General features: G+C 43.5%; 1 protein-coding gene across 4 annotated transcripts in view; it reads right to left on the bottom strand.

Moving 5' to 3' along the window:
- Rabgef1 (RAB guanine nucleotide exchange factor 1) overlaps positions 1 to 23,367 on the bottom strand; it is a 41,919-nt gene that overhangs the window by 17,227 nt on the left and 1,325 nt on the right. For 2 of the 4 annotated variants that reach the window (XM_028765976.1, XM_028765974.1), the window contains exons 2-3: positions 9,093 to 9,278; positions 6,117 to 6,283 (exon numbers count right to left, since the gene is read on the bottom strand). In XM_028765976.1, the coding sequence (XP_028621809.1) occupies positions 6,117 to 6,283; positions 9,093 to 9,271 (346 nt within the window). In that variant the 5' untranslated portion in view covers positions 9,272 to 9,278. Of the gene's footprint in view, positions 1 to 6,116; positions 6,284 to 9,092; positions 9,305 to 23,151; positions 23,231 to 23,367 lie in introns of those variants that run through there. The other 2 variants (XM_028765975.1, XM_028765973.1) reach the window with 2 other exon arrangements.

A 23,367-nucleotide genomic window follows, 5' to 3' on the forward strand; every position in this document is an offset into this window, starting at 1 on the left:
TCACAGAGATCTGCCTGCTTCTACCTCCTAAACTCTGGGAGTAAAGGCATGGCCCACCATGTCTAGCCCCATACTATTTAGGAAAAAAATTCTTAGCCGGGCAGTGGTGGCGCATGCCTTTAATCCCAGCACTTGGGAGGCAGAGGCAGGCGGATTTCTGAGTTCGAGGCCAGCCTGGTCTACAGAGTGAGTTCCAGGACAGCCCGGGCTATACAGAGAAACCCTGTCTCGAAAAACCAAAGAAAGAAAGAAAAAAAAAAGGAAAGAAAAAAGAAAAAAAATTTCTTGATTTCTACACATAGGAATACATCCCACTCCTCACACTAGACAGACAGACAGACAGATTATGGAACTACATATGTAATTTATGTATATGGGTGCTTTGTCTGCATGTGTATCTGCACAACAAACAAAGAGGACATCATTATAGGCCATTGGGAGCTGCCACTCGAGTGCTGAGCCATCGCTCCATAATCTTGACAGGAAGAGGAGCACTCCATGCATGACAAATATACAAATTAAAGCACAAGAAGATGCCATTCAAAGTTAACTTCGTATTTTAGGTAATAATCAACAAAAACATAAAAAGTTGTCTTGAGCATGGTATCTGTTCACAACAACAGAAACTCTAACTAAGACAAAATCTGACATTTGATCTTGACGAGAACACAACTTCTTACAACACTGCAGGCGGGAGACACATGTAGAGCTTTAACAGGGGGCAATTCAGTAATAATCGACAAAGTTAGAACCCACATGTCCAGCTGGGCAGAGAAGCTGCAGAGCAATCCCAATGCTCAGGAGGCTGAGGCAAGAGGAACGTGGATTCTAGGCCACCCTGGGCTATAAATAAAGTAAGACCCCATGTCACAACATGTAAAATGTGGGACACTAAGGGTAGGAAAAAGATACCGTCAAATAACCTAAAGCACTTACTCTCATACAATGAAAAGTTAACCCTCCAAAGCACAGCAATCCTAAACACGGATCTAACAACACAGCTTCAAAATGCAAAAGCAAAGACAGAAATGTAAGGAACAAGAAACAGATTCAATAATTTTCTCTGAGTGACTGTCAAAGCAGGAGGTCAGAGAAAAGAGGAAGAACACAACACGTGGGCAGCTCAGCAAGTAAAGGAACTTGGGGCCAAGACTAACAACATGAGTTCGATTCCCAGAGCCCTCACAGGAAAGGAGAGAAATGACTCGCATGCATGGTCCTGTAGAGGTGGTTCGGATGCTAAGGTCCTGTTCCCTAACTGGTTCTTGATCTGTCAGTAAAGAAAGCCATGGGTCAATTGCTAGGCGGAAGGTACAGGCGGGACTTCTGTGTCTCTGGAGGAAAGGAGGACACAAGGAAGAGGAGTTTTCTGCCATGCTTTGGAGGAGAAGAACCCAGCAGCCATGTGAGGTCTCGGGAGGAGCTGGCCTGTGGCCACTACTACAGACAGTGGTCAGGGATGGAACTGGCACTGAAGTTGAGGGCAGGTGGGAGACATGGAACTAAGAGCAGTGATAAGAGCATGCTTTTCCCGGCGGGAGATAGTAGTACCCAGCAATTGTGCCAAGAAGGCAAGTTGAAAAACTACAGGCAACACTGTGGATTTTTACCTCACATGCCCAGCATGTCCTCCTCACACATATACATTTACTCTCACACAGTCTCTCTTTCTCTGTGTATGTAATAAAATACTTTTTAAAAAATCACAATATTTGAGCAATATCAATCAGTATGACCAAACTGCAATGTACAGACTGCTCAACAACAGAAGCAGAACATACATTCCAAGCGACAAAAATGACAAATGAGGCAGCTGAGACTTGACGATGTTTAAAGACCTCAATGATCTTCAGTCGCCTAAGGTTAAGGGCAGAACTGAGCTCAAGTCAGCGTGTTTTGACTCCTGAGCCTTCCTTATGGCAGAGCACCAAGCAGATCCTCCAAAGAATGCTAAGCCCTTAGACTGGGGTGGAGACTGAAAGCTTCAGGGCCAAAGGCAGAGAAAATCCAGTCACCTCCTTCACGGTTTTGCTTACATACATCCACAAATAAAGGGAAAAGTCCTCAGCTGAGCATACTGGTTCATACCTATAGCTCAAGGCTAAAGCAGGAGGACTGTTAGGAGTTCAAGGATATCTTGTCTAAAAAATGTAGTCGACCTCAAATCCCCCTTTAAAATGTAAGCAATGGCTGGAGTAAAGCTCAGTGCTAGAAGACAGGGTTGGTTCTATCAGTGCTTGCCAGACCACAAAACCAACCAACCAACCAAGAAGGAAACGAAGGAGAACAACCTACCCACATTACACCGGTAATGTTTGCCAGGGCTTGCACATCAGCTTACACTCCTCTCGTGTTTCTCAAACAAAATCAACTTACAGCTCAAGTCCATCCAGTCAAACAGGGTTCTCAAGCTGTCCATCACCCAGTTCAAAGGTTTAACGAGTTCTGCAGCCCAGCAAGCTTGAACCACAGGACTATCATTCAAGGAGCACAGGCTCTGTGTGCATTCAATCGCTCATTAACTTAACAGTTCCAAGAGCTGGGTGGTATTACCACCTTACATACCAATCTTAGAAAACTTGTCACTTACCTGTCCAAAGCCACACGCTGGTAAAACAAAGAGCTGGGATTTGAAAACAGATTTGAATCTTGAGCCGAGGTCAGTTCTTTCTAACTACCGTGTACCATCCTTATTACCGCAGCATCTCTCTGTCTGTCTAAATCAGCCCAGGAGGGGCTCAAAAGATGGCTAAGAGCACATACTGCTCTTCCAGAAGCACCCATGGTGAATGGTTCACAGCCATCATAATTCCAGCTCTAGTGGACCCACTGCCCTCTTCCGGCCTCTCTGGAGATGGCACCCACATGCACACACTCATACACACAAATAATAGTAATAACAATTAAAAAAGCCAAAGAGGAGGACACAAGACAACAGACTCACTTAAGCCCAGGAGACTGACGTCAACTGGGAATGCAGTGAGATCTGAGATCTAAACTCAGTCAGTTACAAGTCAGTGAGCATCAATCAATCACTTGCTATGTATGTACGTATGGACAGACTAAATATCACATCAGATTTCCTCTGTGATATATGAAGAGAATAAACCTTTCTTAACTGAATGGTAATGAAGAATAAAGACAACATGAGGAGGTGCAGAGTGTCAACTATTTGCAGCATAAGCATGGGGGCCTGAACTGGATTCCTAGCACCCACTAAAAAAGCCAGGTGGGCTGTCATGCGTCTGTAATCCCAGCACTGGGGTGGCAGACACAAGCTCCCCGGCAGTCAGCCTATCCAAATTGGTGAGCCCCAGATCTCACTGAGAGACCCTGTCTCAAATAATAATGTAGAGAATAATCAAATAAGATACCCAGTGTCAACCTAAGGTCTCCACAATCACTCACACACAAATGCATGTATAGGCCCACGCGTACTGCCCCACACACAAATTCTTCACATCCCTTAGAAGACTGTGCTTGGTTTGCAATCAAGCTCCCTGGGTGCAAGGGCTTTCTTCTGTGCTGCTAATATAAATAACAAGGGCAAAGGCTCCACACATTAAGGAAGTAAAATAAAGTCACAGAAAACAAAGCTGACCGCTGCTCTAGATTCCAAGGTGAACCTGCACTGGGTATCAGCGGACTGTACTCACTAAGGCCCTCACAGCAAGCAGGCTGAAGTGGAAAGCTCACCCGGCAAACCTCTGAAAGTCACCTGTAAACTAACAGCCAACAATGCCATCACTCAGAAATGAAGGGTTTTTAAATACTTTGAGCTCCTCACCCTCAGAAGCATTTACATACAAACACAGCTTTAGCTCTAACACTGAAAAGGGAAGAGAAGGCAGGTGTAAGGATGTATGCCTCCGACCCCAGCAGGAAGTGAGGGTAGGGAGAGTCCAAGCTTGAGGTGAGCTACACAGTGAGTTCAAGGCCACCTTGAGGCTCTAAGCCTGACCTTGTCTGGAGAACTGAAGGCGTGAGGACACAGCTGGTGCTAAGAGAGCCCTTGCCTATACTCAGGAAAACCTAGGTTTAGTCCCCGCTAGGCAGGTGGGTAAAAGAACAAACCAAAGGGAGAGGCAGAACTCCCTATTGGCGACAACATGTTCCTAGAGAATGTTGGAAAGGCACTGATTGACAGGCGACTGATGGATAGAGAGCTAGCCCACTGAACATTAATCACCACTTGCTAACATTTGGAGATTTGTACTGGCATTGCTATGAAAGCTACAGAATTCCTAGGTGTTAACAGAATGACCCTCCAATATTCAGAACTGAAAACAAGGCCAAGCATCTTTTTAAATGTTTATATTAACATTTGTTTCGCTGTTTGGTTAGTGTGTAAATGTACAAGTGTGCACTTGTGTTTGGGTGTGCACAGGTTGCAGTGCACCTATGGAGGTCAGAAGACACTTTTGGGGATTTAGTTTCTTCCTTCTATTACTTGGGTTCTGGGGACCATCCAAACTCTAGTCACCACGCTTAGAAGGAAGCGCCTTTACCAACTGGATCACTGTGCTGGTGCAATGCCAAACTTCTGAATTTAAAAAACTGGGGGTTTTCTCATACAATTGTATTTTGATCGTATTCTTTCCCCTACCCCCAAATATCTTGAAGGAAGAACAAGGCGAGTAAATGTGATTCCTGGCCTCAGCTTCACGTGGATTGTCAGTCATACCAAGATATCCCAGACAACAGTTAAGAAGCACTTCACTGGCCAGATATGTTTAAAAGAATTTGTTCCTTTAGACACACACACACACACACACACACACAAAAGGCCTGCATATGCAGAATAGATATATATATTCTGCTGAGCCATCTCTCCAGCCTCCCTAAAAACAGTTTTTAATGAGAAATAAAGCACATAAAGGAGCTAGGAAATGCTCAGTCAATAAAGTGCAAGCCTGAGGCCCTCAGTCCAACTCTCAGAATTCACACAAAAGCTGGACATAGTGGCACAAGCCTATATCCCGAGCTTAGTGGGTCAGAGACAAGAAGATCCTGGGATTCAACAGCCAGACAGTCTAGCTGAATCAGGGAGGTCTAAGAAACCCTGCTTCAAAAAAAAGTTAAAAATTAAAAATTAAAAAAGTAAGGGGAGTGGGGGCTGGAGAGATGGCTCAGGGGTTAAAAGCACTGACTGCTCTCCTAGAGGTCCTGAGTTCAATTCCCAGCAACCACACGGTAGCTCACAACCATCTGTAATGGGATCTGATGCCCTCTTATGGGGTGCCTGAAGACAGCTACAGTGTACTCATATTAATAAAATAATAAATCTTAAAAAAAAGAAAGGTAGAGAACAACTGAAGATAGGAAATGTCAATCTCTGGCTTAACCACACAAAGTAGATGAATGAAGAGCTGGAGAGATGGCTCAGTGTTTAAGATCACTGACTGCTCTTCCAGAGGACCCAAGTTTGATTCCCAGAACCCACATAGCACCTCACAACCCTCTAACTTCAGTTCCAAGGCATCTGACACCCATTTCTGGCCTCTGAGGGCACTAGACACACAGAGATGCACAGACATAGAAGCAAACAAAACACCTGCACAAATAACATTTTTAAATTAGATGAACAAACACAAACCCATCCTCAAGAAAATACTTAATATGAGTTCCTCAAGAGCCCCAAATGAGCCTTTTCCAGTTTGTTTCCTAATAGCATAGGAAATAATCTTTAAGAGAGAAAGTCTCTCAGGTGACTTTCAAGTTTAGGAACAGTCACTTCTCCTAAGTCACTGACAACGTGGGCATTACACAAGGTAAACAAACAAGGAAAAAATAAGGGCGTGAAAATAACAACAACCCACCAAGCAGCCCGTGCTCCGCAGTGTGAATGAGGGGAGCTTCACGAGCAGACCACCCATTCCAGGTCTCCTTAGCTCTCCCACCTGAGAGCAAGAAGCTTCTTTAACAAAACCAAGGAAACCGGGTCTTCAAAGCACAGAGATATTACTGCACGAACTGCCTGGCCATCAAACTTGACTTCCATGTTAAATCTGGACGAGAACTCCCTTGGGCTTACAGAAGTGAAAGGCTGAGCCCACCTGCCTTCTAGATCTAGTCTTCGGCTTGCTCAGGAATGGAAGAAGAAAAGAGAAGATTACCTTTCTTGGATCCAGCCCTGGAAGAGGCGCTGAAGAACTTCTTCACTGTGGTGACCTTTCGGGTTTTCTCATTGGTTTTCTTCTCCTCAAACTTGGAGAAGGTGAGGGACTGGGCACCTTGGCTGCTCTGGCTGCTAGCGAAGGCCTCTTCCTCCTCCCGCTGAAGTCTGAAATTCAGAGGGAAGACTGAACAACCTGGATCCTCTCCAGGTTTTCCTGGGGTCTAAAAGATCTTGTTCAAATTACTGAGAAAGATCTAACCTTATAAACAGAAACTAAATTATACCAAGTGGGTCTCAGGTATATAGCTATAAGATGAAATTCTATACTTGGTGAAGATTTCGATATATAGCTTTAATCCCCAGTACTCCCCCAAACAAAACAACCAAACAAACATGTTTTACACCTATAGTCTCAGGAAGAAATATCACTGGGTTTGAGGGCAACCTGGGTTATAGACTAAGACCCTGTCTAGAAGGAGAGAAGTGACCACTGAAGTTGTCCCCTGCCCTCCATCCAAGGGCAGCAGCATTTACACACTCACACATATCATAAGTCAATGTAGGAGCTGGACAGACGGCTCAGGGGTTAAAGCACTTGCTGCACCTGTAGAGGACCTGGGTTTGGTTCCAAGCATGCACATGGCAGCTCACAACCTCCTGTAACTCCAGTTCTAGAAAATCTGACACCCTCTTCTGGTCTCCTCGGGTACTCAACTTGTGTGGTGCACTTACATACACATAGGCACCATACACATACAAGTAAGTCTTTAAAAGTGTAGAAAGAAATGTAACCTAAAACGTTTAAGGCTTAGGATGCAGCTAAGTTGCCTAGCACTCTCAAAGCCCTGAGCTCAGTCCCCAGCACTGCATACATGGTGACACACCCTGTACTCCTACCACTTGGAAGGTAAAGGCAAGAATATTCAAAGTCCAAGGTCACCCTTGATGACACAGTGGAGTCTGAGGTCATCTTGGGATACAGAGAAAGAGCCTACCTCAAAATATCATTAAAGGGCCAGCAAGGTGGCTCAGTAGGTAAAGAGAGACACTTGCCACCAAGTCTGATGACCTAAATTCAATTCCCAAAACCTATCTGGCAGAAGGTAAAACCTCTGGCCTCCATACATGGAGACAATCCCTCTCACAAAACTAGGTCATTTTTAAGATATAAACATTATGTAATATATGGATGTGTGCATGTTATGGGGCTGGAGAGATGGCTCAGCAGTTAAAGCGCACTTACTGTTTTGCAGAGGACTTGTAAAAGTAACTTTTATTTGCCTGTTGTAATTATTGTCTGGGAGTCTTACTACTAACCTAGGCCTAGTCCTGGAAGCTTCTAGCCTCTGTACAATCTTAGCTAGGCCTAGAATGTTTTCAGCCTCTGAGACTTGCTTTTGAATATGCTCATCTTTTCCTAGTTCTTTCTGAACTCCAGCTGTCTGGTTCAACTCAGCTGTTCAGGCTCAAACTCCTCTCCAGGCTGACTGATTCAAACTGGCTTCTCTCTCACCACCTCTCCTGAACTGCTCTGCTTGGCCTCATATTAACTCTGGCAATCTGTTCTCATCTATTGGCTCCTTCTCATTCTCTGGCTTGTTCTGGCTTCACCTGTGCCTAGCTTGTTCTGGCTTCAACCAAGTGTCCCAGTAATACTGCCTCTCTCCTTCTCCCTCTCAACTCTACTGCACTGTTCTCCACAAACTCTATACCACATCCTATACTGTGCTCTCCTCTTTCTTCCTGTACTCTCTGTCTCTCCCTTAAGTAGCTTCCCTTTCCTCTCTTGTCTCATGAAGAGTTGGGCATATCCTACTCTGTCAAATCTCTCTCTGATTCATCACTTTATCTGCTACTCAAATAGATGTCACTTTCAAACATGGCTGTTTCCTTCTGCAAACTAACTTTCCCTCATTGTTTGGGATTAAAGGTGTGTACTAAGGGTGTGTCTGTATTTCAGACAGAGGGATTAAAGGTGTTTGCTAAGGCTGAGCCACACCTTAACTAGAAAGTTATTTTCAGTAAATAACACAATCTTGGGGTTCACAATGTGATCAAATATCCTGCAACAGGGACTCAAGTTCTCAATTCATACACATACACATACACACAGAACAGGCTGGAGAGACAGTCAGAGAGCAGAGTGTAGTTCCCAAAGCCCATATCAGGAGATCCAAATTCACCTGTAACTCCAGCTCCAGGGAATCTGACTCCCATTTCTAGCCTCTGCAGGTTCCCACATACATGTGACATATACACACACAAATAAATCTTTCAGTGGTGCTGAAGAGACTTCTCAGAAGTTTAGAGCACTTGCTCTACAGAGAATCAAGGTTCAATTTCCAGGATGCCACAAGGTCACTCACAACCCTATTTTCAGGAGATCCAATAAACTTTTCTGACTCCCACAGGCACTAGGCACACATATTACAAACACATACATACACAGATACATACATACATACATACATTCATACATACATACAGATATATGCATACATACAGATATATGCATACATACATATGTAATACAGGCAAAACATTTATATCCATAAAATAGTAAATATTTTTTTAAAAAATCTTTCATAAGCAAAAGAAGAAATGGACTTGCTGGGATGGATGCAGTTCAAGATATGGAGTTCACATCCAGCATGTCTGAGTTCAAGCATCAGCATTGAAAATTAGGGGTGTGTATGAGGGGGTGTAGCTCTTTTCCCTATTTGAGAGCTACACAAAATATCACTACCAGCAAGACAATTCCTAGAGCAGAGTGGAAACCAACTGTTTTTAGAACAGAGGACAGAAAACTCCAGAAGAAAGGTCCGAGAAGGTTCTACAGTGGTGACATTCATGGCAGGTCTATAGGATGACTAGGGTTCTAGATAAGCATGCCCGGGCATGGCAAGCTGTATACCCACCCGGTTATGTCTTGGTGACCACACCCCACCTCCACATAACCTGTGAGGTCCTTTACCGTTCTGCCAGTTCCCAGTCCTCTTGGATCTGCTTCTGCCGGGCCTTGTGGTACTCCTCCCTCCAGCACTTGGAGCAGAAACCCTGCCAGGCAGGGTTGCCGTAGTAACCGCATCCTTTCTTGCACAGGAGCTCAGATTGATCCACATGAATTCCCCTGCGTTCGGACTTCAGGCTCATCTTCTTCCTGATAACCAAGGAATGAGAAAGCATTGAAAATTAATTTACTTCCATACTATTAAAATAAAACACTTATGAAGCAAAATACAAATGAGTCTGAGATTTTCAGACTGTAAGAGGGGAAACACCAGAAGGAGAGAAAAAAGTACAAAAACCAAAGTTAAACTCAGCAAATTCAAGTAGACTCATAGTAAATGACTTCATCTGAGGCCCGAAATACACAGAGCACCTTAAGAGACTAATACTGGATTAAAGACCTAAGCATAAAGCTTTAAACTCCAAGAAGAAAAGCTTCCTGACACTGTCAAGGACTTCTTCAATACACCAAAGCACAGGTAATAGAAGCAACAAAACCAGACAAATGGTACAACAGCAAACTTCTGCACAACAAACAAAGCAATCAACAGAGTAAAGAGGCCTCCTACAGAATGGGAGAAGACATTTCCAACCTCTACAGAAAAGGTAAAGCCCAAAACAGATAAAGAACTCTGACAACCCAACACAAGATAGAATACACAAAAGTGTCCAACAGACAGCAAGACCCTGTCTCAAAAAACACACCAGAAAGGGGGTAGGGCTGAGATGGTTTGGCAGCAAAAGATTGCTGTCACTACAGTTGACAAGCTGAGTTTGAACCCTGGGACCTCACAAGGTAGATGGAAAGGCAACTTCCCAAATGTTGTTCACCGGCCTCCTCATGTGTGCAGTGGCACATAAATACATAAACAAGATTAATAAAATATACTTTTTATAATGGCCAACAAGCTGGGTGTGGCTGTGCATGCCTTCAGTCCTACCACTCAGAAGACAAAAACAGGTGCATCTCTTTGAGTTCTAGGTCACCTAGAAATACTTAGTAAGACCCTGTCTCAAAAAACAAACAAACATGACTAACAAAGACCGGGAATGTTGGCATATGCCTATCATCAATCAGTCTCAGGCAGGAAGACTGCATGTTCTAGGCCTACCTAGCTTATAGAGCGAAACCTTCTCTAGAACTAAATACTTAATAGTCAGAAAACACATGAAAATATTGGAATAAACCAAAACCACAATGAGACATCATTTCACACTGCTGAGAATACACACACACACTCACTCGAAGTGTTGATAGGAACACCTATCCATTATCTATAGCCTTTTTTCCATTCAGAAGGCTGGGAATTGGAAGTGAATAGCCTGGTAATGTGTATTATCTGTAAGATCAGGCCAAACTCAGCTCCCACAACCAAGACCAGAAGTGGCTAACAGCCCAGATGACCTCTACGCTAAATGTGTGCCGGAGACCATGCTAGATCACCCCTAGGTCCTAGCTAATGCAGGTAGCCATCTCTAGAACCTATCTTCTTGGAAGAAATGACAGGTACTTTTAGATAAGTTTCATTATAATTATGCCTCCTTGTGTACCAGGGATTGTATTACACCAGGAAACATTTTTCCAAATTGTCCTATGTTAAAGTATGCAAGGCAATAAACCACCAGGTATCAGACTCCCAAAGTTTGATCCAGCTTGGATGACTAAGTCAGGCTGAACTGAGTTTACATTCGAGGATTGTTTTGCTGCCGGTCATGAAACCTACCATTGTTTCTTATAAGTTATTTCAGGTGTCTTGTTACAATGACGGAAGATTATAGCACAATGAAGGCAATATCCAAAACAACTGTAAAGACTGATTAAAACGGGCCCTGTGGAGACGCCTCAGTAGATACAGTAACTGTTGCACAAGCATAAGGACCCCAGTTCAATCCCTGGCATCACCTAAAAGCTGGGAGTGACAATATATACCTGTAACTTTAGTGCTGGAGCACAGAGACAGGGAGATTCACGGAATTTGCTAGCCAGTTGGGCTAGCCAAAATGTGAGCTCAAAGTTCAGTGAGGGACCTTGTCACAAAAAATAAGGTGGACTGGTGCGAGGTCTTTTTCTCTGTACCCACTCATATCTGCTTTTGGCTTCACGTCATGCCTGACATCCTTCTAAGGTTTGTCTTGTGTCTGCATACCTTAATACTCAAAGGGCGAAGAGTGTGCTCAAACCTCTCTGGTCAGTGGGGCATTGGTTCTGAGGGGCAGAACCTGTGTATACAGAGACAATATGAAGTGGCCCAGAAAACATCGGAGGGTCTGAAGTCTCCGTGCATTCTTTGGCACATATATAGATCCACTGGTAGGGTGGGAGTTTTACCTTTTTTTAATGTGTGTATGGTATATGTATGTGTTTATATGAGTGTGTAGATAGGTACACATGTGTGCATGTGTGTGGAAGCCAGAGGTTGAAGTCGATAGATTGCTTTCTTCAATTGCTATCCACCTTATTTTTCAAAAACATATTTGCCAGATGTGCTAGCACACACCTTTACTTCCAGCACTTGGGAGGCAGAGGCCGGCAGGTCTCTAAACTGGAGGCCAGCCTGGTGTACATAGTGAGTTCTGTGCCATTTAGAGCTACATGCTGTGACCCTGAATGGGCTGGGGCAGGCAAGCTGACTCAGCAGGTAAAGGAGCCTGCTGAGAGCCTGACAATCTGAGTTCACTCCCTGGGTCTGAAGTGGTGTAAGGAGAGAACAGACTCCAGCAAGTTGCCTTCTGACCTCTTCATATGATATAAGATATATCCACAAAGATACACATAAAGCAAATAAAATGAAAAAGAAAAGAGAGAAAAGTGCTTTTTCCCAGAACAGTGGGAGTCTGTTTTCCGCACAGTCAAATGAGCACACCAAGTCCCTCCCTGTAACTGTCAACAGACTAATAAGGTCATGAAATCTGTGTTCCTTAATCTCAGGCTCCTTAACTGTGACTCTGCCTGCATGGAACTTGTGAGGCAAATGCACTTGCTGTGACATAGACCCTATTCTGCTGATATCCTGAATAGTGGGTCCCTTTGTTCCTGATACAGGAGACTCAAGTCTTCTGCCTGTATCCATCAACTTTGGCAGGCTCATTTGCTACTTATAAGCAGAGCGAAAGTTCCAGTCCTTCACTGTTCTTAATATTCCCAGCAAGCAGTACACAGGATGCCATTCACACCTTCAGCCATTAAAGCAATACAAGTAGAGGCCATTGGATGGAGCTGGGGGTACAGCTCAGTGACACAGCACTTGCCTAAATTACTCAAGCCCTGGATTGGAGCCCCAGAACTGCCAAAAACAAAAACAAACAAAAACTCCACCAGCTTGAAACATCACCCACACCTATCGGAAACTAAATAGGCACAGACAGTATACTGCCAATGGCATTCCCATACAATCAGAGGGGGGTGTAAATAGTGCAGCTGACTGTTAATAGCTTCTTTTTCATTGTTTTGATTTTCTGAAAGGTTCTAACTCTGAGGTCCATAGAGATATCAAACTCATAGCAATCCTCCTGCCTCAAGCATCCAGTGCAGACATAGGTAGGAGCCACAACCCAACATATTCTTAGAGTTCTTACTCATTGGTTCAACATTCACATACTGACAGTTATGTGGGCCACTACCATAAACAAAAGCTCTGTGGATCTTAATGTTTAACATGTGCAGGATACAGCTAAGACTCTGAAGGAAGAAATACTATTAATATTGAATAACTACTCTGTTTTTGCTTTGTTTTGTTTTTTGAGACAGGGTTTCTCTGTTTATCCTGGGCTGCCCAGAAGCTCTCTCTCTCTCTAGACAACTCATAGATCTGCCTGCTTCTGCCTCCAGAGTGCTGGGATTAAAGGCCTGCATTACTACCACCCTACTTACACCAACAACCCATGTGTAAGAATCAAGCCCTGTATGTGCCCATGAAATCTACGGACCTCTAACAACTACTATGATAACAAGATGTGTAAGGAGGTATAAAATATCTCACAGTACTATCAATATGTAAAAACACCCAGGAAATATTTTAATTGGAAAATTTATGTGGCCAATGTAAAAGTATTATTGATATAAAAGCAATGGTCACAGATATATCTATACTCCTAGAACTTGGAAAGCTGGGGCAGGAAGCTCACAACCACCTGTAACCCCAGTTCCAGGGGGCTCCGATGCTCTCTGCTCCACTCCATGGGCACCAGCACTCATGTGCACAGACAAACATATATACACATAGTTAATGAACTCAGACGGATACCCTGCCTCTGCTGGGATGAAGGTGTGCACCGCCACAGCCAGCTTTTCTTTTCTTTCTTTCTCTCTTTTTAAATAACAGGACAGTTTAATTCGTCACACTATGTAACCCAAGGTGGCCTGCAGTCCTAACTGGGTCTCCCACATGATGGGATTACAGGTGTCCACACCACACCTGGTACAACTTAAACACTTTCAAGAAGACAGAAGGATGACAGAGCTCACATTAGATATTTACGAAACTTCTATACCTAGAAGCTAGAGGAAAATCAAGAAGGAAGTGTAATTTGAATACACAAATGTAAACGTCCATCTAGTTTTAAAACGGCCTCACCTGTGACCAAAATAGGCAGGCAAAAAGAAGAGCGGAAAATAACATTTACATGTGACAATGAGGTATTTCAGTATACAGAGTGATAATATTAACAAAAGCCTAAGGATGGCTGGCAGCTGTGCAGGACAAGGACATGGGCGGGTTTTTTGCAAACTGGAGCAGCCTCCTGGAAACACAAGGGGAAAGTCCTGGCACATGCGCTTGACATTTTGAAAAGGCTGTGCGTGCCTGTGTGCCTGCCTGCCATCCCACTCATGGGATAAGAGAACCGACTTCCCACAGCCTCAGAAGCAGTGTTAGTTTTTGTCAATAGCTAGCCAATGTTACTGTTATTTGTCTTTAAAGATTTTATCTATGTGATATGTGTGTGGGCTGGGGGTGTCCTGTGCAAATGTGTGTGGGTAGGGCCCCAGGAGCTGGAGCTACAGGTAGTTGTGTGCCCCCAACACGGGTGCTAAAGGTTCTCTGTAACGACAGTATGTGCTCTTAACCACTGAGCACCTGATTAACAATTTTTATTGATATTTGTTACCATGCATACATTTTTTTCAAATAAACTAACCACTGCTATTTTCTGCTCCTGTGTCTTTATTTCTAAATTTTTCCTTTGATTCCCAGGTGCTTGTCTTGAATTATCTATCCTTTTATTTTTCCTTTTTCTTTTTTTGTTTTTCAAAACAATGTTTCACCGGGCAGTGGTGGCGCACGCCTTTAATCCCAGCATTTGGGAGGCAGAGGCAGGCAGATTTCTGAGTTCGAGGCCAGCCTGGTCTACAGAGTGAGTTCCAGGGCAGCCCAGGCTACATAGAGAAACCCTGTCCCGAGAAAAAAAAAAAGTTTCTCTATGTGGTCCTGGGTCCTGGCTGGCCTTGATAATATTAACTCAGCTATCCACTTGCCTCTGTCTCCCAAGAACTGGGATTAACGACATGCACCACCACCAGCTTGAATTATCTTTTAGGCTTCTTTTATGTTGTTATGAGGGCATCATCACACAAAGACATGGCATTTCAAATCTGTATACAGTTTTACCAACTTTCCCTCATGATACACACTTCTTCTAAATAAAAGCAGTATTTCATGCAGACAATTGACATCAGAGTTTCCGTGTTAACTGTTACAAAGTATGTAAACACTACCCTGTCCAAGTAATCCCAAAAGATAATCAAACCCACGGGACACAATTCGGGGAGTGAACTGAGCTGGTGGAACAGCATTCTTCAGGCCTTCCAAACAGCCGTCCTCTGCCGTGCCCAGCCACATCCTTCTCCAGTGAGCAAAGTTAGGGCTCTAATCTGAGCATGCTTGAAATAATCCACCTGTGCTAGCCCACTGTCCTCCTCTCTCAAGACTCTTCAGAGCAGCAGCCAGCACTCAAATGGACAACCCCGAGGACCACAGCAACAGACTTGGGTCCACCCGAGCAGCAGCACTTTGTAACACAGAGAGCATCCCCATCACAGGAGGGCTGCCTCCAGTTCTGTCTGACTTAATTCTGCTCTAGCCGGTTCACCTTTTCTCATATACTTATTTCTGAGTCACAAGGTCTGAGAATCTGAGTTTATCCAAGCCCAGGGCGATGCTAATGGGAACCACCTGGGAAACCACAGCTATAAAGAAAGCACCACCAGTGTGAAGTGACTCATCTTTCCTCCTGACTCCAGGAGGGGATGCCCTTTTCTTTTTCAATTATTTTTATTTTATTCAATAGGGGTGTTTTGTCTACATGTATGCCTATGCATCACAGAAGCTAGAAGAAGATAGGTTCTCTAGAGCTGGAGTTACAGGTAGCTGTAAACCACCCTGTGGGTGCTGGGAATTGAACCCAAGTCCTCTAGAAGATGAGCCAGTAAGGGCTGAGCCATCTCTCCAGCCTGGGATGCCCTTTTCTGAGTGTAACAGAAGCCTGTGCCAACATCCTGCTAAGAACTGAAAAGCTAGAAACAGTGTGAAATATCAATGCTTAAAGCACCATCATAAATACAACCAAAAGCTTCGCGCAAGTACCTCCCACTCAGGATCCAGATCCTGGAAAATGACGTATGATAAGGAGGTGACTTCAGCATACGGCAAAGAACCCAGAATATGTGATGGAGGGGACAGAGGGAAATTTAGGAAGAGATAAAAATCAAAGCTTGGGGCTAGGGAGGCAACAGTTGATGAGTAATTGCCTGGCGTTCCATCCACAGCACCACAAACTGTATATGGTGACATATGCCTATGATACTTGCACCCATGTGAAGGCAGGAGGATCAGGAGTTCAAGGTCATCCTCATCTGTATATTAAATAAGTGGATGGGATACATAAGACATAAGACATTGTCTCAAAAAGGAAAGAAAGAGGGCTTGAGAGATGGCTCAGTGGTTAGGAGCACTAACTGCTCTTCCAGAGGTCCTGAGTTCAATTCCCAGCAATCACATGGTGGCTCACAACCATCTGTAATGGGATCTGATGCCCTCTTCTGGTATGTCTGAAGACAGATATAGTGTACTCATATAAATAAAAATAAATAAATCTTTTTAAAAAAGTAAAGAAAGAGAAAGGGAGGGAGGGGGGGAGGGAAGAAGGAAGGAAGGAAGCAAGGAAGGAAGCCAGCCAGCCACATAAAGCTTAAAAGCCAAACACTTGGAAAGCTAAAGAGGAAGATTGCAAGTTCAAGGGCATCTTGAACTAGCTAGCAAAACCTCTGTCAAAAAACAAAGACTATGTAAGAAGTTTTTAGAGGCTAGTGAGATGTCTCGGCAGGTGAAGGCATCTGCAGTACAAGCCTGATGATTCCAGTTTGATTCCTAGAACCCATAAGCACACACAGACATGTAAAAACAAGTTGTTTAAAGAAGTTGTTAGAGGGAGCTGAAGAGATGGCGTAGTGGTTAAGAGCACGTGCTGATCTGGCAGAGGATCTACCTGGGTTCTGTTCCCAGCATTCACATGGTGGTTAAAAACCGCCTGTAACTCCAGCTCCAGAGGATCCAGCTATCTTCTGGCCTCCTCAGGCATTACATGCACATACATATGGGCAAACACACCCATATACATACAACTAAATTATTTTTTAAAAAATTAGAAAGAAAATGGAATAAATGTGATGGGGGCAGGAGCTGGGAGTGTAGTGCAGAGGTATAGAACTTCCCTAAAAAGTACTAAGTACTGGGTTTGACCCCCAGGACCACAGAACATATAAAATATATATGGCTAAACAAGCTACTTCATGCTGTCTCTGTCATAACACATTCTAGTTTGTAGGGCAGGTAAGAACATAGTAAAGTATTCTAGAAGTCAGCATTTGGGCATGAAAGCATGTTACCATCCAAATCTCACCAACAGTACTAAAAGTGATCCGTCTGTGGCTGGACAGTACCTGAAACCCTTCACCAACTCTACACACTTGCCACTCTAGGTCCCAAGTGCAGTGGCTAACAAATTTCCACGGACTGAAACACAATTAATTTGCTACACAGAAGGCAAGCACATCATCAAGACATGTACTATAAAGAACTTTGGTTTGTTTTTTTCCTTTTTCTTCTCTTTAATGGACTGCTGAGGATGGAGATCTGTGCACACACCGTGTGCACTCACACCAGACCTGTGGTGAAGTCTAGTCCATCCATCTCTTCTGCCTTCCATTCTCTTTCTGTTCTTATAATTCTCATTTGCATTATCCTTATTGTAGTCAGAGCTTTGGCCACTGGTCCAACTCATTCTTCAGGGTGCATTTAAAAACCGTCAAAAGTTTGATGGAAATGCAATTAAGAAGCCACAACATCACACAACTATATCTAGACAAGGATGGCCCCACCTACTGTTGACTAAGGATAAATAAGAACAGTCTCCTGGCTACGCCAACCATGCTGGCACTCTAGAAATCTTAACTATTGTTACTGAAAAAGTAACCTTTCAGTGTGTAAAACACAGTGACTTCCTAGCCTGAGGTGAGGGGACCTGTTCCAACCTTAAGCGTAAACCCTATGTGTACACTTTTCAAGCTAATGCTCTCTGCTGACGCTGGAATCTCAAAACCTGCTTCTATCTCAAAAATCTGCATCAAGAAACAAACCCTACTCGTTTGTTATCCTCTCAGCCCATCTTGTGCTCCTGTCAGCCTTTTCCATGCGTCCTAACACACACACACACACACACACACACACACACACACACACACAAATGCACCTGGTTCTGACTGTCCAACAACACAAAATAGATCAAGATTCAAGGCGTTTTCCAGACAGCACAAGATCAAAGTAAAAGCCAAAACTATTTGAGGGTAGTAAGAGCCTGTACAAGCTTATCTGAATCATCTAAAACAGACCCTTGATTGAACCGTAAGATCAAAACTCTTGGATCATGAGACCAAGAGCAATTCAGCTAAGATACAACAGACAGAGCACACAACCCTTCCAGGCATGTGGAAATTGAAGGACTAAGCTGAGGAGTTTCTGATTACCTTTCAAGGCCACGAAACCATTATACTCCTTTCTCAACTAGCTACTAACAAGCAGAGTCACCTCTGTAGCCCTGGACCAGATACTTCAGACGTCAGCCCAAACACTTGGTACACACACAGCTGGTCCTTGATCCGCACACCTTAATTCTGCATATGCTCTGAATCACTCAGCCACTTGTTTTCCTGTCTGTTACCAGCAGCAGGGTGGGCAGGTCCTTACAAGTCATTAAGAATCCTTTCTGGAACAAGATGTGGTACCAGAGGTATGCTCTACTTAGGAAAATTATAGTATAACACAAGGAGAGCTTCATCCACTAATAAACATTTTGGGCTCAATCTTTAAAAGCATCTTTTAAATGTGCTCCAAAGTGCCATCTAAAGAAAAAGAAACTGCTTTAGTAAGCAGTATGCCTAAAATTAGAAAATTCTATACTCTATTATAGAAGAACTAAAAAAATAAAACACTGTCATTATATACTTTTAACTTGAAAGCATAGAAAATTATAAACATAACCTATATAAAAATTCTCCAAATTATGAGCAAAGTACAGTGAGACAGATATGAAAAGGTCACATGAAAGGCATTATTTTTCACTATACTTAAAAAGGAAGGAATGAAAAAGAAAAAGAGAAACAGAAATAAAAATGACAAAAGAATAAAAAATGCCAAGTGGGCCGGGCAGTGGTGGTACATGCCATTAATCCCAGCGCTTGGCAGGCAGAGGCAGGCGGATTTCTGAGTTTGAGGCCAGCCTGGTCTACAGAGTGAGTTCCAGGATAGCCAGCTGCACAGAGAAACCCTGTCTCAAAAAACCAAAAAAAAAAAAAAAAAAAAAAAAAAAAGAGGCCAAGTGTGGTGGCACATACCTTTAATCCCAGTGAGACAAAGGCAAGCAGATTACTGAGATCACTCTGTTCTACAGAGAGTTCAAGGCCACACTGAGCTACAAAGTGGAGACTTACCTCAAACTAACAAAAAGAATAAAAATAAAATACAAGAGCAGCACAATTTTCATATAAAGAACCATTAGTACTTTTAGGTTGCTAAAGCGTAGGTTAATACAAATAAGTACTTTTATCAGAGGAAAAAACGGAGTTATCGCCTTGGTAAAATTCCCAAGTACAGATGTTAACTGATACCACATGAGCAGGCATCTGAAGACACTGTATTTCCTACTTCCGATGAATAGCAGTAGCAGGAGAGATAAAAATATCAGACGCTGCTTTCATGCTCAAATGTTAACCACTGATCTTCTAGAATACTTTATTATGTTATTACCTGCCCTACAAACTAGAATGTGTTATGACAGAGACAATATGAAATAGCTTATTTAGCCATATATTTTTTATATGTTTTGTGGTCCTGGGGGTCAAACCCAGTACTTAGTACTTTTTAGGAAAGTACTATATCCATATACATACAATAAAATCATTTTTAAAGAAAAAATTAGAAAGAAAATAAAGGTGACTCGTGAGGGAGGGCTGAGAGTGAGGTGCAGATGAAGGACTATGCATTTAGTATTCCCTTAAAAAGTTTAGAGCTCATGCAAAACTTTAAAAACCACAGCTTATTTTTATTCTCTAAAAAAATAGTAACCCTCATTTTTCTTTCAGAGGTGGGGAGACGGCTCACTGATCACAGGAGTAAAACACGCCTGCTCACCAAACCTAACAATTTGAGTTTGGTCACCAAAGACCCATACTGTGCAAGGAGAAAACCAACCACCACGGAATATCTTCTGACCTCTACCCGTGTCCTGAGCACGCATTTGCACGGGAACATGCTCACACACACACAAACTAACTAATTACAAAAATGACTTTAATCCCATTTTTAACTTTTAAAGATTTCTTTTTATATGTATGAGTGTTTGCCTGCATGTGTGCCTGGTGCCTACCAAAGCCAGAAGAGAACATCAGATTCTCTAAAACTGGAGTTACAGGTTGTTGTGAGCTGTAATATGGGTGCTAGGATGCAAACTCAAGTCCTCTCCAAGATTAGCAAGGGTTTTTTGTTTTGTTTTGTTTTTTGTTTGGTTTTTGTTTGGTTTTTTGAGACAGGGTTTCTCTGTGTAGCCCTGGCTGTCCTGGAACTCACTCTGTAGACCAGGCTGGCCTCGAACTCAGAAATCCGCCTGTCTCTGCCTCCCAAGTGCTGGGGTTAAAGTCGTGCGCCACCACTGCCCGGCTTAGCAAATGCTCTTAACCACTGAGCCATCTCTCCAGCCCTCACCCCAGTTTTAATTTTTAGTCCCCACATTTAATCTTAAAATACTACAAATTCGATTTCAATGACTATGTTGAATGAATGGCAACTCAGGAGACTCACTTGAAAAGTGGTCCATAGAGTTTACTTAGCATAGGGTGTAGTGGCACACACCTGGTCTACATAGTTGAGTTCCAGGACAACCAGAGCTACATAGAGAGACACTGTCTCAACAAAACAAAATAAACAACACAAGATTTCACTCCGTTCCATCTTAGCTGTCCTGTGCCTAGCAAAGGATCACACCATGCTGTAAGCCCTCAAGGCTCTGGCTACATTCTTACTTCAGATCCTTTAACAATCTCCTCCCTATCACTTGGGAATAAAAGGCGTATGACTTGGGGCAGGAAGGAAGATCCATGGTACGGTGTTTGCAAAGCATGTGCTCCACAGACTCCCAGTAACCAGCCCAAGACTCCAGCTCAGTGTGGATGTTTATTCTCCGGTTCCTACTCAAGATGAACAAGGCTTATCCCTCTGATCATAACTTCTGACTTCTCTTACATCTAATTAACTGATCATAATCACCATAATTGGCTGTCCTGATGATTGCAAAGTATGCTACCAAAAACAAGGAAAACTTCCCTTATACAAGCAAAGTTATACTTCCTACCTCCATGGGAAGAGCTTCATTAAAAACAGAAATCTCTGAAAACAGGCATGGGGCTGGAGAGACGGCTCAGGGGTTAAGAGAATGCACTGCTCTCTTAGAAGACCCAAGTCTAATCCAGGACCACATCAGGGGATCTGACAGCCTCCTCTGGTCTTTCAGGGTACCTCATTTGCACATACCTACACCCCCACACAAATACACAGAGCATACATACATAATTAAAAAATAATAAAGGCAGCCATCAAAGTGTCCAGCATGTGAGGCAAGTACCCCAACCAGTGAGTGACAGCCCAGACCTCCTGTGACTTTAATAGAGTCTCACTAAGTTGCTCAGGCTGGCCCGCATTGGCCATCCTCTGCTTCAGCCTCCTAAGCAGATGGGGTTACAGGTTTGCTAGAACACAGCCTCTTCTTAAAGTGTTTTGGGAACTTAATTCAAACATATAAAAAAAACACCAAGCCGGGCGGTGGTGGCGCACGCCTTTAATCCCAGCACTTGGGAGGCAGAGGCAGGCGGATTTCTGAGTTCGAGGCCAGCCTGGTCTACAGAGTGAGTTCAGGACAGCCAGGGCTACACAGAGAAACCCTGTCTCGAAAAACAAAAAACTAAACAAAACAAAAAAAGATTTAAGATTCTATAGTATCTAGCCAAAGACTGGGAGAAGTCCAGGGATTACTCTCACGCAGTCAGCAAGTACTCATGGAACCTATAAATACCCAATATGAGTTGAGAGTGGAGAGATAAATGTAGATTTCCTGTTATTGGGAATTTATGAGGGAGTCGATCTTAGTAAAGTACACGATTCAACTCAAATACTTAATCACCAGAAAAGACAGCCATGCAAGACAGTACCTAACGCAGAACTACACAACCATCTTCAACCACACAGCAGCCTGCGTGTGTGACCTGCTGCTTAAGAGTGATCATAACCAAAGGATGGCGTTGCTTCATGCTCTTCCATGGCCTTGTCACCAGCCCAGAAAAGCCCACACCCCAGCATCTCTGCCCTGCACACACTCTTCATGTAGCTGGGCAGTCTCTTCTCCTGGTCCCTGCTCCCCAACACACACACCTGCCTCCAAAATTGCCATTCTAGCTTGTTGGTTTGAACTGTTACACATTTTTCAACACCTTGGGAAGGTATTTCCTGGTCCCTTCTTCCATCCTCCAAACTGCACAAGGTTGGCCTGTGTTCTGATTCTAGGCGCTCTAGCCTAGCACACAGCGTGATGAAATTCTGTGGAAGATTTTTGCTTTCCTTCTCTGTACTGCTGGGGATAGAACCCAAGGCCTTGGTGCAAACTAGGCGGGCATCGTACACCTTAAAGCATTTCTACTGTCCACTAGCATGTGTGCAACTGCTGCCCTTGGAGGCTGGAGAAGGGCATTAGATCCCCTGGATCTGGAGTTAGACAGTTGTGAGCCACCATTTCCAAACCAGGGTCCTGTACAAGAGCAGCCAGATCTCTTAACCATTGAGCTAATTCTCTAGCCAAAATTTTTTAAGCAAGTAAAAATTCAAATCCTGACTGTACCTTAACCCTCTGATTAAGAAGCAGTAAGTCTTGGAGACTCTCTTGAAGGTGTACTGTTCTTTTAAGTGTCTCTCTCTCTCTTCCTTAGCGCCTGTGCTTGATTCTATAATAAAACTGTTTCTTAATAAACTCCAACTTTGCCGGGCAGTGGTGGCACACGCCTTGAATCCCAGCACTTGGGAGGCAGAGGCAGGTGGATTTCTGAGTTCGAGGCCAGCTTGGTCTACAGAGTGAGTTCCAGGACAGCCAGGGCTACACAGAGAAACCCTGTCTCAGAAAAAAACAAAAAAACAAAAAAAAAACAAAAAAAAAACCAAACAAAACAAAACAAAACAAAAAAAAAAAACCCTTCAACTTCATTTTATCAAAAATAAAAGGGGGCTGGGTGGTGGGAAGATGGCAAAAGTCTGAGACCCTGAAGTCAGACCCCCAGAACCCACATAAAGAGTGTTCCCTGTAGCTTCTGGGTTAGCTATCCAGTCTAGGTGAAGCCAGGTTCACTGAGAACCAAGGCTAGCACAAAACCAAGGAAGCTAGCTGACATTTGCTAGTCTCTGGCCTCCAAGTGCACGCACTGTGAACACACATACCAAAAGAAAGACAGGCAAGGCGGTGATCGGCACCTGCAAGCTCACCCCTTGAGGGGCACAGGCAGGAGGATTGTTCCAAGTTCAGAGTCTTGCCTGATCGACACAGCCACCCAGAGCTGTAATGTGAGACCCTGTCCCCAAAAATAAATACACAAATCAAAATCAATCAATAAATAAATAATCCCCCAAACATAACTCTCAAAGGCTGAATAGAAC

The sequence above is a fragment of the Grammomys surdaster genome, unplaced genomic scaffold (genome assembly GCF_004785775.1).
Source record: "Grammomys surdaster isolate TR1022 unplaced genomic scaffold, NIH_TR_1.0 166, whole genome shotgun sequence".
Taxonomy (NCBI): Eukaryota; Metazoa; Chordata; class Mammalia; order Rodentia; family Muridae; genus Grammomys; species Grammomys surdaster.